At 41.2% G+C, this 15,644-nt stretch overlaps 1 protein-coding gene across 3 annotated transcripts; it reads right to left on the minus strand.

The window, feature by feature from the left end:
- Window positions 1-1,521: 1,521 nt before the first annotated feature.
- Window positions 1,522-8,123, minus strand: srp19.S (signal recognition particle 19kDa S homeolog). Of its 3 annotated transcripts, none has more exons than XM_018244319.2 (6): window positions 7,972-8,123; window positions 7,192-7,263; window positions 5,048-5,123; window positions 3,752-3,823; window positions 3,560-3,671; window positions 1,522-2,247 (listed from the first exon to the last, which is right to left on the minus strand). In XM_018244319.2, exons 2-6 carry the CDS (start codon window positions 7,227-7,229, stop codon window positions 2,117-2,119), a joined length of 429 nt encoding a protein of 142 aa, XP_018099808.1. In that variant the 5' UTR covers window positions 7,230-7,263; window positions 7,972-8,123; the 3' UTR covers window positions 1,522-2,116. The 3 variants fall into 3 exon arrangements, with proteins under 3 accessions (XP_018099808.1, XP_018099811.1, XP_018099810.1); XM_018244322.2 differs by having other exon boundaries at window positions 7,976-8,067; XM_018244321.2 differs by having other exon boundaries at window positions 7,834-8,029.
- Window positions 8,124-15,644: the final 7,521 nt, after the last annotated feature.

A 15,644-nucleotide genomic window follows, 5' to 3' on the forward strand; every position in this document is an offset into this window, starting at 1 on the left:
CCCTTATGGGAAGTCACCAATGGATTAGCACCCCGTAGTTCAATTTAAGGGTGCGCCTTCTCTCTTTATTCAGTTCCAATATGGCCGCTGGACTAAGGAAATGGAGTATATGGCCTGTCAATGCAGCTTTCAGGATCTGACAGCAATATTTATTAAACAGATAAAACAGTCTTTAGTATTACTTCCCCTGGCACTCACATCTGAGGATTAATTGAAGGCAAAAAGATGCTTTTTCACCCTTTCTTTTGGTCACCTGGTTACACATGCATTGGCATAAAACCTTCCTTCTGAATTCTTCCATATTTCCCTATTCTGAGCCCTATATATGTGTCATAATCAAGTCCAGTGCAATATAACAATACAGGCAGCCTGTGAGAAGATTCTTACCCTCACATGTAATAAAAGGCACTAAGTTTGCCCAGGAGCAGTAACCAGTAGCAACCAATAAGATGTTTGCTTTTAAACATGTGACCAGGAAATTCTACCTGCTGATTGGTTGCTATAGGTTACTGCCCCGGGCAAACTTGGTGCCTCTAATTACATAACCCCATTAAAGTCTAAAATAGAATTAGGCTAGAAATGCTGTATTTTGTATTCTAAATATAAACATGAACTTTTGCACCACAAGCCTAATCAAACAAATAATTTATGCTTTCAAAGTTGGCTACAGGGGGGTCACCATCTTGTAACTTTGTTAAACATCTTTGCAAGACTAAGACTAAAGCTGGCCATAGACGCAAAGATCCGATCGTACGAATCAACGTACGATCGGACTTTCCCATCTCCCGACCCTCCACTAACCATTCAGATCAAAGTCTTTACCATTCCGATCAAATAAGAACAGATCACCCAATGTTCTGCCCCTGACAGCAATCGTACGATACTTATGTCTGACAACACTAGTGACAGTCTCCCACTGAAAATCGTACGATCGGCAATACACGCAGAGATATTATCGGCAGCCGACAGAAATATTCTAACCGGTCCGATCGACCAAACGACCGATCTCCGACGTACGAAAAATGTCGGGACTCTCCACACATGGTCCGAAAATCGGATCTTTGCGTCTATGGCCAGCTTAAGTGCACACGCTCAACGTCATAAACAAAGCTGCATGAGTTCTGCATGGCTGGTAAGTAAGGCGGGGGCTCCCCCTGCTGTTCATAAGTATGATTGTTTCCCTGCTCAGCAGTTAGGAACCGTCTGACAATTCCTATCCACAGCAGTAAATGAAGGGAGAATTTCACTGCATACAGTCAGGTTTCTTATACAAACGGTACACATTTTTAAATTAAAGTATATTGGAGATAGGTTTCTTTTTCATTAAAGAAAGTAAAAATGGGATTTTATTTTTTGGCTTTACATGCCCTTTAAGGTGTATCTAGAAGATATTTCTTACTCATTTAGTCTACAGTATAAATATATCTAACTCTGAACCTTGCATGTTGTCATGACTATGGTGAAACCAGCAGAGGAGACCAAAGAGTCCTGTATCTTAAACAGAGCTGAGCAGTCAGTGTCTGGGTTGTGCCATTTTAATGCATAGGAACACCAGTAAAGGTTACACAATCAGTCTTGTGGGATACAAAACAGTATTACAACTAACTTCTTTCTTGAGTGGCTAAATGCTCAGTCATATTTCCAACTTACTATTCATCTCTTCAAAACACGGAGAACTTCACACATTTTGAATTATGGTTTATTCCTTTGTGAAACTGGGTTCATTCATGGATTAGTGATGGTTAACTGTAAACCCATTGCCTTCTGATAAACAAAAAAAAAACCTTGCATTAGTGGAAATAGTATTTCCATAGGGTGTTCCTAGGCCTTGTTTGCTGCAATAAAAACAAAAGTCAGGGTTGGAGTTGAACAGATTGCGTCTTGCTGCTTTATTATACGTGTGATGAACATTACGTTGCTTTTATTCTGAGAAGGATTCTTGGAAAATAAACTCAGGATTTTCTGTTCAGATGAGCCTTTATAAATCAAACAGAGCTGAATTTACTAAGCACTTCTAAGCTCTGAAACGTGTTACTTTCAGAAATGTAAATGTAGCGTTAGGTTCCCCATGAGTCTGGCACCACTCACACTCAGTTCAATGTCTATTGCAGACAAATCATTTCTTCTTCTTTTTGTTCTTCTTCCCACCGTCTCCCTGTTGTGCACTCTGCTCTCCGCCTCCACTCTTCTGTGTTCTGCTCTTCAGCTTTGGGATTTCTTCTGCTACTCGGAGCATTACAGCTTTCCCTACAGCCAAAGGGAAAGATTTCTGAATGAGAGCGCTGAAACACAGCACAGCTTAGACAAATAAACCACCAGTACTCTATTTTCCTTTAATATTAGGGTTTGGTCACATAGATAAACTGCTATCAGCCCATCCTTCCCTTATATGATCGTATGTTTCCTATACTGAACAGCAGGTTAGGAATAAAATGCCCTATGATCCTACACTGTACATTTAGATGTGAAAACTACATCTTGATACTGGCTATTAAAGGGCATGTATAGGCAAAACAAAATAAAATTCCCATTTTTACTTTCTTTAATGAAAAAGAAATCTCTAATATACTTTAAGATTTGTACCATTTTTATAAGAAACCTGACTGTATGCAGTGAAATTCTCCCTTCATTTACTGCTGTGGATAGGAATTGTCAGACAGTCCCTAACTGCTGAGCAGGGAAACAATCATAATTATGAACAGCAGGGGGAGCCCCGCCCCAGCCATGCAGAACTCAAGCAGCTTTGTTTCCCTCTAAAGGAAGACTGTGTAGAGATTTGTATTGGATTTTATTTTTGCCTTTACTGTTTCCAGCTCCAGCTACAGGGACAAAGATCATGGAGCCAGATTTAAACAGATAAACTGGGATTCTATTTGGAGGATTATTTTACTGCAGCCACTGGTTCTGGAAAGTTTGTATTAAAACAATACAAAGACTATAAAATCCACATTAGATTACATGACAACACAGGAGCAGTGCAGTCTGTATATTCGGATTATTAATCAGTCTTGCTGTATCGGCTTCTGGCAGGTATTAAATAAACTTGTGCTGTTTTGATAATTTAGCCCAGACCACACTGAGCATGTGCACTTAGTCTTGTTCTTGCAAAGATGTATAACAAAGTTACAAGATGGTGACCCCCTGTAGCCAACTTTCAAAGCATAAATTATTTGTTTGATTAGGCTTGTGGTGCAGTAAGTTCATGTTTATATTTAGTATACAAATACAGCATTTCTAGCCTTATACTATTTTAGACTTTACTTCCCCTTTAAAGAGGTGGTTTACTCATAAGTTAACTTGTAGTTGGCCTGCATTTTTCTTTTATATAAATAATATTAGCTTTTTCTGATTCCACTAACTGACGCCATCTAATAATCAAACGCGCTGCAAGGCTACACATGCACTGCTACTTTCTTTTCTATTCAGCCCCTCTCCTATTGCTTTTTTTTTTTTGCAAACTGGAAAGCTGCTGACTATAAAGCTAAATAACTGAAAGCCAGAAATCTAAAATAAAAACCAACTGCATATTGTCTCAGAAGATCACTGGTGCCAGGCTTACTTGATGAAAGTTTCTCCACGCAAGTAGTTCCGTCTTCGTTTCTGAGCTGCACCCGGACTCTGCCCCTGAACTGAGCATCTCTGTTCCACTCCCGAGTGTACATTTTATCCCCCTGCTCAGGAGAAACATTGGCATTAGCGTAATTCACAACACAGCTCACAACATAAGACACAACAAGAATTCAAGTGTCACCTCCACAACTACATTCAGCTTGTTGGCACGACATATATCTGCAATCTCCAAACAGGTCGGGTTCTGCACAGCCTGGGTGGAAACAGAATAGAAAGCAGATTAGTGGACAGGTGTATGTTCCATTCATGCAGTATATTCAGAGCTACACAACACACACACACTTCCCACTACCTCTCGACTCTGCTTAAAGGAACAGTAACAACAAAAAATTACACTACTATAATTAATATAAACAAGCTGCTGTGTAGCAATGGTGGAAATTGGAAATAGACTATGGCACAGGTTAAAAAATGGATAACATAACACCATTATGTTCTACAGAGCTTATCTGCTGTGTAACCTGAGCCTTTTCTCATTTGAATGGCTGCCCCCATTGCTACACGGCAGCTTATTTATATAAACAATAGTAGTGTTTCTGAAGCAAACAGTTTTACCAGTGCAGGGCAACACTGCATTACATTTTTATTACTTTAAAACACATATGTTTTGACGTTACTGTTGCTTTAAAGGGCCACTACAATTTTTTTTATATCATTATTTTACCCTGTGAATTTGCCTTATGGAAATGTTTAGGAAGGGATATATATATTTGTCCTTAATTTACTTCCCCACTTGATGGTATTACTGAATCAGTGTCAGGTTTGAGAAAATATGAGATCAGAGTTGACCACAGAAAAACTCATCCATGTTCTATTTATTCCCATGGGATTTTTAGAAATGGATTTAACAAATAGTGAACTTTCACCCACTAGTAAATAGGTTTCGAAAAATCCTCTAGGAATGAATAGAACATGGGTTTTTGATAAACCTGCCCCTCAGTGTGTAACTTTTGACTAAGCTGCCACTGGTACACTGCCCACCAGCAACTGCCACGTGCACCAAGTGTCGGCTAATGGGGGAACTTACAGCGCTGTGCAATATGTTGACATTTTAAAAATACATAATAATCATAGTAATAACTTGGGACCCATGCTGCCAGCCATAGCACTCTAACTTACCATCATGATATAATATAGGTGTGCTTTAGTGTTGTGCGGGTCAGGGTTTTCCTGACCTGCACCCGACCCTAACCCGCCCTGCTCCAGCCCGCACTTCCGGGGTCCTTTTATAGACCCGCCCTGTCGATGAAGTCACAAAAGGGGCGGGGCAAGCAGACGCGGAAACCGGAACCCTGAAGGTGGCTGGCGGGGAAAGCAGAAGAGCTCAACCCGCACCCTCAAAGGGCTGTGCGAGGTCGACCAGAACCCGCGGGTATCGTGTCAGCCCGCACATCACTAGTGTGCTTGGCTTCCTTACCTTTTCAACAGGAATGCGTCTTCCCTCACCAATAGTTTTCTTGCTATTTAAGTAAGCTGGATAAATGCAGATGAACCTAAAAAGGGAAACAGAACATGTTACATTGTTTTCAACATCAATGAGCCTTTTCTCCTTTGAATGGCTGCCCCCATTGCTACACAGCAGCTTATTTATATAAACAATAGTAGTGTTTCTGAAACAAACAGCAGTTTTACCAGTGCAGGGCAACACTGCATTATATTTTAAAAACATTTTTTGATGTTACGGTTCCTTTAGGGGTCACCAGCCAAGAAGCTGCAGGTTACAGACTTTTCCAGTAACAGTAAGCTCTTTAGCCAAGCCATAGTAACTAAGGAATCTGTTCAGTTCTTTTGTACAGGTCACTAAGATTGTAAGCTCTGTTGGCCAAAATCTTTGTTTCTCTCCAGTCTCTTACCATTCGTCTGTTATTGATTTATACAACCATAGATACAGGTATGGGACCCGTTATCCGGAGATCCGGTATCCAGAAAGCTCCCAATTATGGAAAGGTCATCTCCCATAGACTCGATTTTATCCAAATAATCCAAATTTTAAAAAATAATTTCCTTTTTCGCTTTAATAAGAGAACAGTACCTTGTACTTGGTCCAAACTGAGACATAATTAATCTTTATTGGAGGCAAACCCAGCCCATTGGATTTAATTTTTAAATAATTTTCTTGTAGGCTTAGGGTGTGAAGATCCATATTACAGAAAGATCTGTTATCCGGAAAGCCCCAGGTCCCGCGCATTCTGGATAACAGATCCCATACCTGTATAGATATAGAGACATCCATATAAAGATGAAACACTGACCCTGCAGCATATGCAGCACAATAGCAAGACCCAAGTGACTTAACTCTGTATATTCTGGCCTCAACTCCTGGTACAGGAAATATGGTATAAAAGGAACCCTTTTCTTAGCTGTGAAACTACTGGTTCTCCCACTAATCTGATCATTCAAAGGTATAGTTACAGCATATAAAAAAAAAAGTCATGTTGTGCCATTAAATAGACCCTCTTTATTAAGAGATATTAATTATCGCCATCTAGGGATATTTACCACCTGAAGTATTTACTTTATGGCCATCCTGAAGAATCCTGAATGGGACAAAGCAAGAGACAGATCTGAACTACATCAAACCCATAGTATATCATTGCTCTGGTGCAGCCTTTGGATTAACTAGGAGCCTTCCAGTCGTGCTTTATGGGGCACCAGTCTCTATATCTGGTCTATATGCAGAGATACATAATAAGCACACAGCCTCACATATATACAAGGGGTAAGTTTGTAGCAACTTAGGAGAGATACAGACAAAAACGGAAGGCTGTAGTCAATATAGAAGGTGGGATAATTGTGCCCCTGTACATTTACTGTTCAACCACTGGCTTCTCCTGTTCCCTCAGCAGATTACACAGCTCTATTATAGGAGTGAGGCTTAGACAGAGGAAAAGGGGCAAGGAGAAAGCAAAACTGTGCAAACAGCCATTCAACCTGCCAGTCCTTAAAGGAACAGCAACAACAAAACATGAGATTTAAGGAATGACAATATATTGTACTTTTGCGCTGCATTGTTAAAACGTATGTTTTTGCTTCAGAAACAGTTTATATAAACAAACTGCTGTGTAGCCATGGGGGCAGCCATTCAAGCACAGGATACACAGTAGATGACAAACTCTACATAACACCATTGTATACTATAGAGCTTATCTCTTAGCTGCTGTGTATCCTGTGCCTTCTCTCCTTTCAGTTTTGAATGTCTGCCCCATGGCTAAAAGCAGCTTGTTTATAAAAAACTACAGCAGAGCTAACTATGCCTCAGCTAAAGGATCACACAGATAGTTTCAGACAACAGTCCATGTATTAGGTCTTTCAGATTGAGGAGAACTGGTCCAGCCTCAGTCTCGCAATTCATCTGCTCTCAGCCTTGTGTATAATGACACTCAATGCTTACACATAAAACTGAGCTGCTGCATTTTTGCCTTACAAGAAGTTACAGAAATACAATACCCAAAATAGACTCAAGAACCAAAATAGTATATGTTACATATTATCTCATTTCTCTATCCAGATTGATGAAAGCATCACATCTAAATGCCTTTGCTTCCAGGAGAACTTGCTTACCTGTCAACACTTTCATGGGATTTCTCCAAATGTGCCATGTTTTAAATATTTCTCTCAAACGGCCGACCAGCCCTGCAAGTTAGAAGAAAAGGAGAAAAGGTTAAATAAAAGCTGAAGTTTTTCCCAAGGCCTACACTCTATCTAAGGGCTATTGTGCACACACGTTAGCACCTGCATTTCACATACTGGGGGGGGGCAATTATATTTGGTGTATGTGGCATAACAATACCAGCTGCTGGCAGGGTATATATGTGGTGTGTGAGGGTAATGGTACCAGCTGCTGGCAGGGTATATATATATGTGGTGTATGGGGGTATTGGGACCAGCTGGGGGTATATATGGGGTATTGGGACCAGCTGGGGGGATATTTGGGGTATTGGGATCAGCTGGGGGTATATATGGGGTATTGGGACCAGCTGGGGGTATATATGGGGTATTGGGACCAGCTGGGGGTATAGGGACCAGCTGGGGGTATATATGGGGGTACTGGTATAAAAACATGGATTAAATAATATAAATAAATAAATGAATGGTTATGTTGGTGGCTAAAGAACCAAAATAGACTGGCAAATAATGTGGATAGAAATATTAGTGAGGAGCAGTAAGAAATTGTAGCAAGTCAGGGTGGGACTTTATACTCACGCCCCTGCTCTGTAACACTATGCGCCGAAATTGGCCAAATCCTTTCCCAATATAAATGTTTCCCAGCGGCTCAATACAACGCGCGGAAGAAGGAATAAAGCGGCAGCGGTGCGGTTACAGCATCTCGAACAAACTTACCCACCGCTTTCCTTTCAGTAAAGCAATCACACAGCACTGCTCATCACTTCTCCGCGACGCTTGCTGACTCGTATTTCCGCACAACACGGGGTTGGAAGCGGAAGCAGTCACGCTTTTGGCACAAGCGCAACAGTTTGCGTCTCAAGCCTCATTTCCGGTACCTATACCATAATGGGACTTATTCTGTGGATTCTGACTCTGGAAACGGCAGAAGCCTCGGATTAACAAATCAGGGAGACAAATTGCTGCTGGTGCAGTGTTTCAAGGATCAGAACCAGCAATCAGGACAAATAACTAATATTATTTAACTAATTTAGTCATCGTGTGCTGGAAAGTGTTTTGTTGGTCTCCCCTTCAAGTATTAAAAAGATAATAATAATGCCAACAAATAAGTAAGGTGTACCCATCAAATATTTAAAGGACCAGCAACATCAAATTTTATAACACCAACACAAATTAAAATGTAAAATAGCATACCTCCCAACTGTCCCTTTTTCAGAGGGACAGTCCCTCTTTTGACAGCTCAACCCGCAATCCCTCATTTGTACTGAAAAGTCCCTCTTTTAGCTGCACTGAACAGCGAGAAAAAGAAACAAAGTTTCTAACTTAATTGGCTTTTAGCAGAGAGCAGAGAACAGCTAGTAGGTGCAAATAAGATACTTTGTAACACTTTTCAGACACAAAAACACACTTTAGATAAGGAGAAATATTTTCAGACTTTCGTAACCTGACAAATTTTGTAAAATTAACATGGTAATTAGGGGGTGTGGTCACAGAAAGAGTGTGGTCAAAAAAATTCGCTGCTCTACATATGAAAAAAATTTTTGTCCCTCTTTTTACTTCCAAAATGTTGGGAGGTATGAAATAGCAAAGCCTTTATTAAGAAATAACTTACAGAAACTCATGGTTATGCAATAAATAAATAATCGTCTGTCTTGCGGTTTGCTTGTCCTTTATTTAGCGCCGCTTCCCACAAGTTCAGGAGGAATTAGCGACCCAGTGAGCACCTTGCGCTGATGCAATGTTGGGCAAACACGAAGTGTTGAGTAGAGGAGGGCAACGCATCCATTACAGCCTGACTGAACCGGTGCCGATTCACAGCAAGCTTCCCAGCGGCTTCCCACAAGTTCATCCACAGCAGCTCCACTCTGTTCTGCCCAAGGTGCTCACTGGGCTCGCTAATTCCTCCTAAACTTGTGGGAAGCGGCGCTAAATAAAGGACAAGCAAACCGCAAGACAGCCGATTATTTATTTATTGCAGAACCACCCGCACATCTCAAATTGGATGGCGACTCGCTGCACTGCTGCACTGAGGCAGCTCCAGACTGGCCGTAAGTCACCCCCGTCCTTTGCCTCGCACTGAGCTGTGGAGATACTGGGATCAACTGTGTGCAACCCGGAGGGCATGGGGACAGAGATCCGGAATCAGGACTGCTTCTCTCAACCGGAACCTGAGTTTTTCCTGAAGTCGCTCTGCCAGGTGCTCTTCTCAGTCAGCCGGGTGACACCTCAGCGCTCAGCTGCCTGTGGAGGAGAACCGCTTGCTCCCAGGAAACTGCCTGCATCTTTGGCTGCCTGCACCAGTTGGTTTCCCGTGGGTGTTTCTTGCACTCGTACAGCAGCAAAGTCTTCATGTGTCGGTCCCGCAGGGTCTTGATCCGCAGCTTCAACTCGCTTCACACGCTGTCAGTAGAATATTGGAGCTAGCCAGGGAGGACAAATCGAGCGCTGCAGGAAGGATGGTCGCCTTTTCTGAAGAGGACAGGAAATGGAGTTTCTGTAAGTTATTTCTTAATAAAGGCTTTGCTATTTTCAATTTTAATTTATGTTGGTGTTATTTTTTCGTTATGTACTAACGAATTTTTGAAAATTTTTTTTGATGATACTGGTTCTTTAAGCACTTTCTGAAAAGAAAAACATACCTCCCAACATGGAAATAGAAAGTTTGGCAGCGGTGGAAATTTGTGACCACGCCCATTTTGTGGCCACACCCCCTAATGACAATGCCCATTTTACAACATTTGGCAAGTTATGAAAGTTTGAACACATTTCTGTGACCTGTTTCTTCAAAAAGTATGCCATTTTCTATGCTAAAATCCAGCTGTTTTAACAATTCTTCTCTTTCTGCATCATTTGAAATCCTGGCAGGGAAGGAGGGACTAAACACTGATGTTACAAATTGTAACAACTTCTCCACAACTTACAGACAGCATGCAGGAACTACATAACCCACAATGCATTGCACTGTGATGTTCCTTTCCTTATTGAAATCACATGTGCAGGGAATTGTGGGATTTGGAGGACAGATGGTTGCTGATACAAAGTAACAGTAGTCAGCCAGCTCAGCAAAGTAGTCAGACAGATCAGCAGGAGAGCATTGGGCTAGGCTTAAGGAACCATTAAAAATCATGAAAAGTCTGCATATCTTTTAATTGATGTATATTGCAAAGTTGCTTGAAATTATGTTTACTTTTCAAAAAGCTTAAAGGGGTTGTTCACCTTTGTAACAAAATGACAAATCTAACAGTTCACATGAATAGAACAAACTTTTCCAGAGAAATAGTTAACAGAAAAAGTACAGTTCAAGAGATATTCACCTCAGAAGTGTCCCTGTACTAATCCTTCAGTTCCACACAGACCCTGTGCTGGGAGGGGGTCACTGACCCCCAAAAACACTACAGTGTTCACTTCCTCTTCCTTATATGACATCACACATTGTACTGGCAGCTAACTTAACTCCTATTGGCTATGTCTGCTGTCAATCTGCCACTGCTTCCTGTGCTGGGGAATTTGAGCAGCATTCAGGTACTGAAGAGAAACTGTTACAAGTTTGTGGGAGGGAGGGAGGGGGAGTGTGGGCTGTGTGCTGCAGAGACTTCAACTGTGCAGATGGGGGGATCGAGGTGCTTGGGACCTGGAGTTTTACGGATAATGGATCTTTCCATAATTTGGATCTTCATACCTTAAGTCTACTAGAAAATCATGTAAACATGAAATAAACCCAATCTTAGTTGGGCTCAAGTACAAGCGACTATTTTATTATTACAGAGAAAAAAGAAATCATTTTTAAAATGGATACTATGGGAGATGACACTTGTACTTTCCAGAAATATATTATTTGGGGGGGGCATGTATTATTTTGTGTATTTACCTCATAAAAAATCATTATTCAGCAGCTGACTATTTGTATGAGCTTGAGGCTTTCCAAATGAGTTGAATTTTTGTGCATAAAGTAAAATATTTTTCTGGTATAGATCCCTATATCATGAAAAATATAACTTTTTAATTTTTTGGTATTTAGAGCTCTAAATCTTGTTCCAGAAGTGGAACACTTAAAAAAGGTATAGTTTTCCTAGGTAAATTACCGCCCCCCCCCCCCGGGAGAGCGCACAAAATCACTTTGGTTTTAAAAGGGTGAGGTGGAAACCCTAACATATGAAATCCACAGGCTGCATGGCTAATTAGCAATTCATTTAGATGCATGATACATGGCTGCACAGAAATCAGTTCAGTCTGCAGCATCTAAATGAGTTGATAATTAGCCATGCAGCCTGTGGATTTCATATGTGTTTGGTTTTAAAAGGGTGAGGTGGCAGCCCTACTGTCCCTGCTAGATGTGTAAGTTACATACGTTTCTAAGCAAGTCAGTGCTGGTTTTTGTTGCAATTTTGTAAATAACTGACATTATGCTTAATGCCAAAGGTATTAAAAGATAAAAATATAGAAAAGCCAGTATTTATTCCCCGAAAAGGTTGCACCCCTTTGGCACTACATTCAGTTTTAGTCTAGGCAGAAGGAGAGTGCCAGAATTGGGAGAACAATGTTGCTCCTTCCTTTTCTGCAGTATTTGTCTGCATGGCTGTGTGATTGTTTGTTGCAAGGCAGGTTTGTTTATACCTCTGCCATTACAATTGAGTAATCAACCAATGACCATTCAAATTATGTGACCGGTTACAGTTCACAAGCACCCAATAAATTACTAGGAGGAGGGCAGTATCAACATCCAATAGGAAACAAGTAAGGGCAAAGCCTGGGCATGATGATGTCATCATATAGGAAGTTCTTGGTGTGTCAGGTTCAAAATAGGCCACTCCCATCACTTCAGAAAACTGGTCAGAGAGACAGGAGAAGGACTGAGTTAATAGGTATAAAAATTCGCTTTTACAATGGCATTTTTACTTTTTGTTATGGAAAATGGTTTTTATAACACATTGAGAGCATTGTTAGTGGTTTCATAAGATTTGTACATTGAAGGTGAACAACCCCTTTAAGTTATGTTTTTGTGGAGTTCCCTTTTAAACTGTTACAAAAGTATCTATTCTGGGCTCTCTGCCAAAAGCAAATTAAGTTAGAAACATTGTATATCTTTTTCTGGCTGTTTAGTGCAGGAGATCAAAGAGAAAGTTGGGACATTTCAGTAACAAACCCGGGACTGCAGGTTGCCTTACAGAGCAGCTTTCTATCATTTCTGGGGGTAAAAGATACGGACCTTCCTATATTTCCCTATACATATCAATGGTATCAAGAATAATTCTTTAACAGGCAACACAAAGAGGGGGAAGCAAGCGCAACATACACACTGTAGACAAGGAGATAAATGCAGAAGGTGTAGGAAGGAAATGAGGCAGTTGACGAAAATGCAATTGTAATAGATACAGTGTACATTAGCAGTAATCTGTGGGCAGTGTCAGACTTGCCCACCGGGATACAAGGAAAACTCTGGGTGGGCTCAGGTGTCAGTGGACCCTCATGCTGCTAAACATTTGGCCTATTTCATTGGCCATTCCGTATCTCTATGAGAACAAAGAGGCTAAATCGATGGAATAATAGATTATATGTAAATAAAAGACTAGGAGAATAGAGGTTGAATGAGGAGAGGAAGAATAATAGTACTGAGAGTGGGCCCTTGGTCTACGGTTTTTGGGTTGGTCCCTGTCCGACAGTTTTGTGCTTATCTGGCTGTACCCCCAGCTGCACAGCACCCAGTAGTGACACCTGCAGTGTGGACATGCTCAGGGGAGAAACCTGTGAGGGTCCAATAAGGAGCCACATTACCCCTCCTCTGTCCTGCCAATACCCACATTATATTCATGTATATGTTTTTGGGGGGCTGGTTTACATATGGATCACTATGTAGCATTTAAACTTTTTGTTGGGGGACACAGGCAAGTCTTATACTCCCCTGTACATACAGCTCTGTTTTGCCAGATATATCATGATGACATTATGAACAAATAATTGTCAGAAAGAAACAATCAATATACTTTCCTGACTGCACTCACCATGCCGTACTTCTGTGGTCTGGCTGGAGTGGCTGGAACATTTAGCCAATGAATTACTGCTTTGTGGGAAGACCTGGGCCATGGCAGGGATGGAATACGTTCCTTGTGTTGCGGATATTTCATGTGACCTGGATGTGTTTACTAGTGCAGTGCCTCTAAAATTAGCCTCAAATATTTGGCGGACAGAGAAATCTCTTTCATGATGGACACATGCCCCTTATTAGGGACTAACAGGCAGTAGAGTAACCTTAAACACAGTAATGCAGATTCTTTTACATCTGCAGGCAGTTATCTTTCTTGCGGACATTCTCATTTACACTCAGCAAAATGTTAAGGTAAATGCAGTCTGTACATGGAAAGTTATATGAATTGATTTATACAATTGAATTTAATGCAATCAGAACATTGGGGGCCAGATTTATCAAAACGTTCAGATTGTAAAGCATAAACACTCACCCTTGTTCTATTAATTCCTATGGAATTTTTAGAGGGATATTGGGTAAAAATTGGAACTCCCCATTTTATAAAATACTCTTCCAAAAATCCCAAAGGAATAAGTAGAACGTGGGTGTTTTTATGTATCAAAATCTGCTCACATTTTGATGAATCTGCCTCTAAATACACCCAGTGAGATTGTTTTGACTCCAAAATAATAACAATAGTAGTATAAAGAGTATTGTTTGTGAAAGGAACTTTGGGTAGTCCATTTAGTCACATCACAGGGTTAATGCAGCACCGACACAAATTTGTTGGAGAGGAGGAGGATTTTGCACCAGTGAGGCTCTACCATAGGGTACTTTCCCCTGGGTCCATGTTGAATATGGGGGTGCACAGCCCCTTTAAATCTTTTGCTTTGCACACTGACATGTCTATTGGCTCTTAATAAAAATTGGCCCTAGTGTGTGTACTTGTGATAGGGATCTTAGATTTTAAGCTCCACTGGGACAGTGACTAATATGGATGATGTATAATCGCTCTAAAGCACAGTTGAATAGGTTGGTGTTATATAAATAAATACTAAGAGAAGGGAGCTATGTGAACATTGGGTTACTTCTGGACAGGGCCGCCATCAGGGGGAGAGGGGGGCCCGGCAGTGCTGTACTTTTCGAATAGCCGTGCCTCTGCTTGCGAAGTCCCGAAGAGGCAGAATGTGGAAGTGCTGAACATACGAAGTCCTAAGCGGCGGAAAGACCAGAAGTCACGAAAACAGCTATAACTGAAGTCCGGAAGCGGCGAAAAGACCAGAAGTCACGAAAACGGCTATAACTGAAGTCCTGAAGCCACGAGTTCAATTCTACGGACACCAATGTGGGTTTTTTTTTAATTCCCTGGCCACCAATGTTTTATTTTAATAATCTACAGTGGTGTGAAAAACTATTTGCCCCCTTCCTGATTTCTTATTCTTTTGCATGTTTGTCACACAAAATGTTTCTGATCATCAAACACATTTAACTATTAGTCAAAGATAACACAAGTAAACACAAAATGCAGTTTTTAAATGAGGGTTTTTTATTATTTAGGGAGAAAAGAAATCCAAACATGTGTGAAAAAGTAATTGCCCCCTGAACCTAATAACTGGTTGGGCCACCCTTAGCAGCAATAACTGCAATCAAGCGTTTGCGATAACTTGCAACGAGTCTTTTACAGCGCTCTGGAGGAATTTTGGCCCACTCATCTTTGCAGAATTGTTGTAATTCAGCTTTATTTGAGGGTTTTCTAGCATGAACCGCCTTTTTAAGGTCATGCCACAACATCTCAATAGGATTCAGGTCAGGACTTTTTCTTCAGCCATTCAGAGGTGGATTTGCTGGTGTGTTTTGGGTCATTGTCCTGCTGCAGCACCCAAGATCGCTTCAGCTTGAGTTGACGAACAGATGGCCGGACATTCTCCTTCAGGATTTTTTGGTAGACTGTAGAATTCATGGTTCCATCTATCACATCAAGTCTTCCAGGTCCTGAAGCAGCAAAACAACCCCAGACCATCACACTATCACCACCATATTTTACTGTTGGTATGATGTTCTTTTTCTGAAATGCTGTGTTACTTTTACGCCAGATGTAACGGGACGCCCACCTTCCAAAAAGTTCAACTTTTGTCTCGTCGGTCCACAAGGTATTTTCCCAAAAGTCTTGGCAATCATTGAGATGTTTTTTAGCAAAATTGAGACGAGCCTTAATGTTCTTTTTGCTTAAAAGTGGTTTGCGCCTTGGAAATCTGCCATGCAGGCTGTTTTTGCCCAGTCTCTTTCTTATGGTGGAGTCGTGAACACTGACCTTAATTGAGGCAAGGGAGGCCTGCAGTTCTTTAGATGTTGTCCTGGGGTCTTTTGTGGCCTCTCGGATGAGTTGTCTCTGCGCTCTTGGGGTAATTTTGGTCGGCCGGCCACTCCT

Source organism: Xenopus laevis, chromosome 1S (assembly GCF_017654675.1).
Source record: "Xenopus laevis strain J_2021 chromosome 1S, Xenopus_laevis_v10.1, whole genome shotgun sequence".
Taxonomy (NCBI): Eukaryota; Metazoa; Chordata; class Amphibia; order Anura; family Pipidae; genus Xenopus; species Xenopus laevis.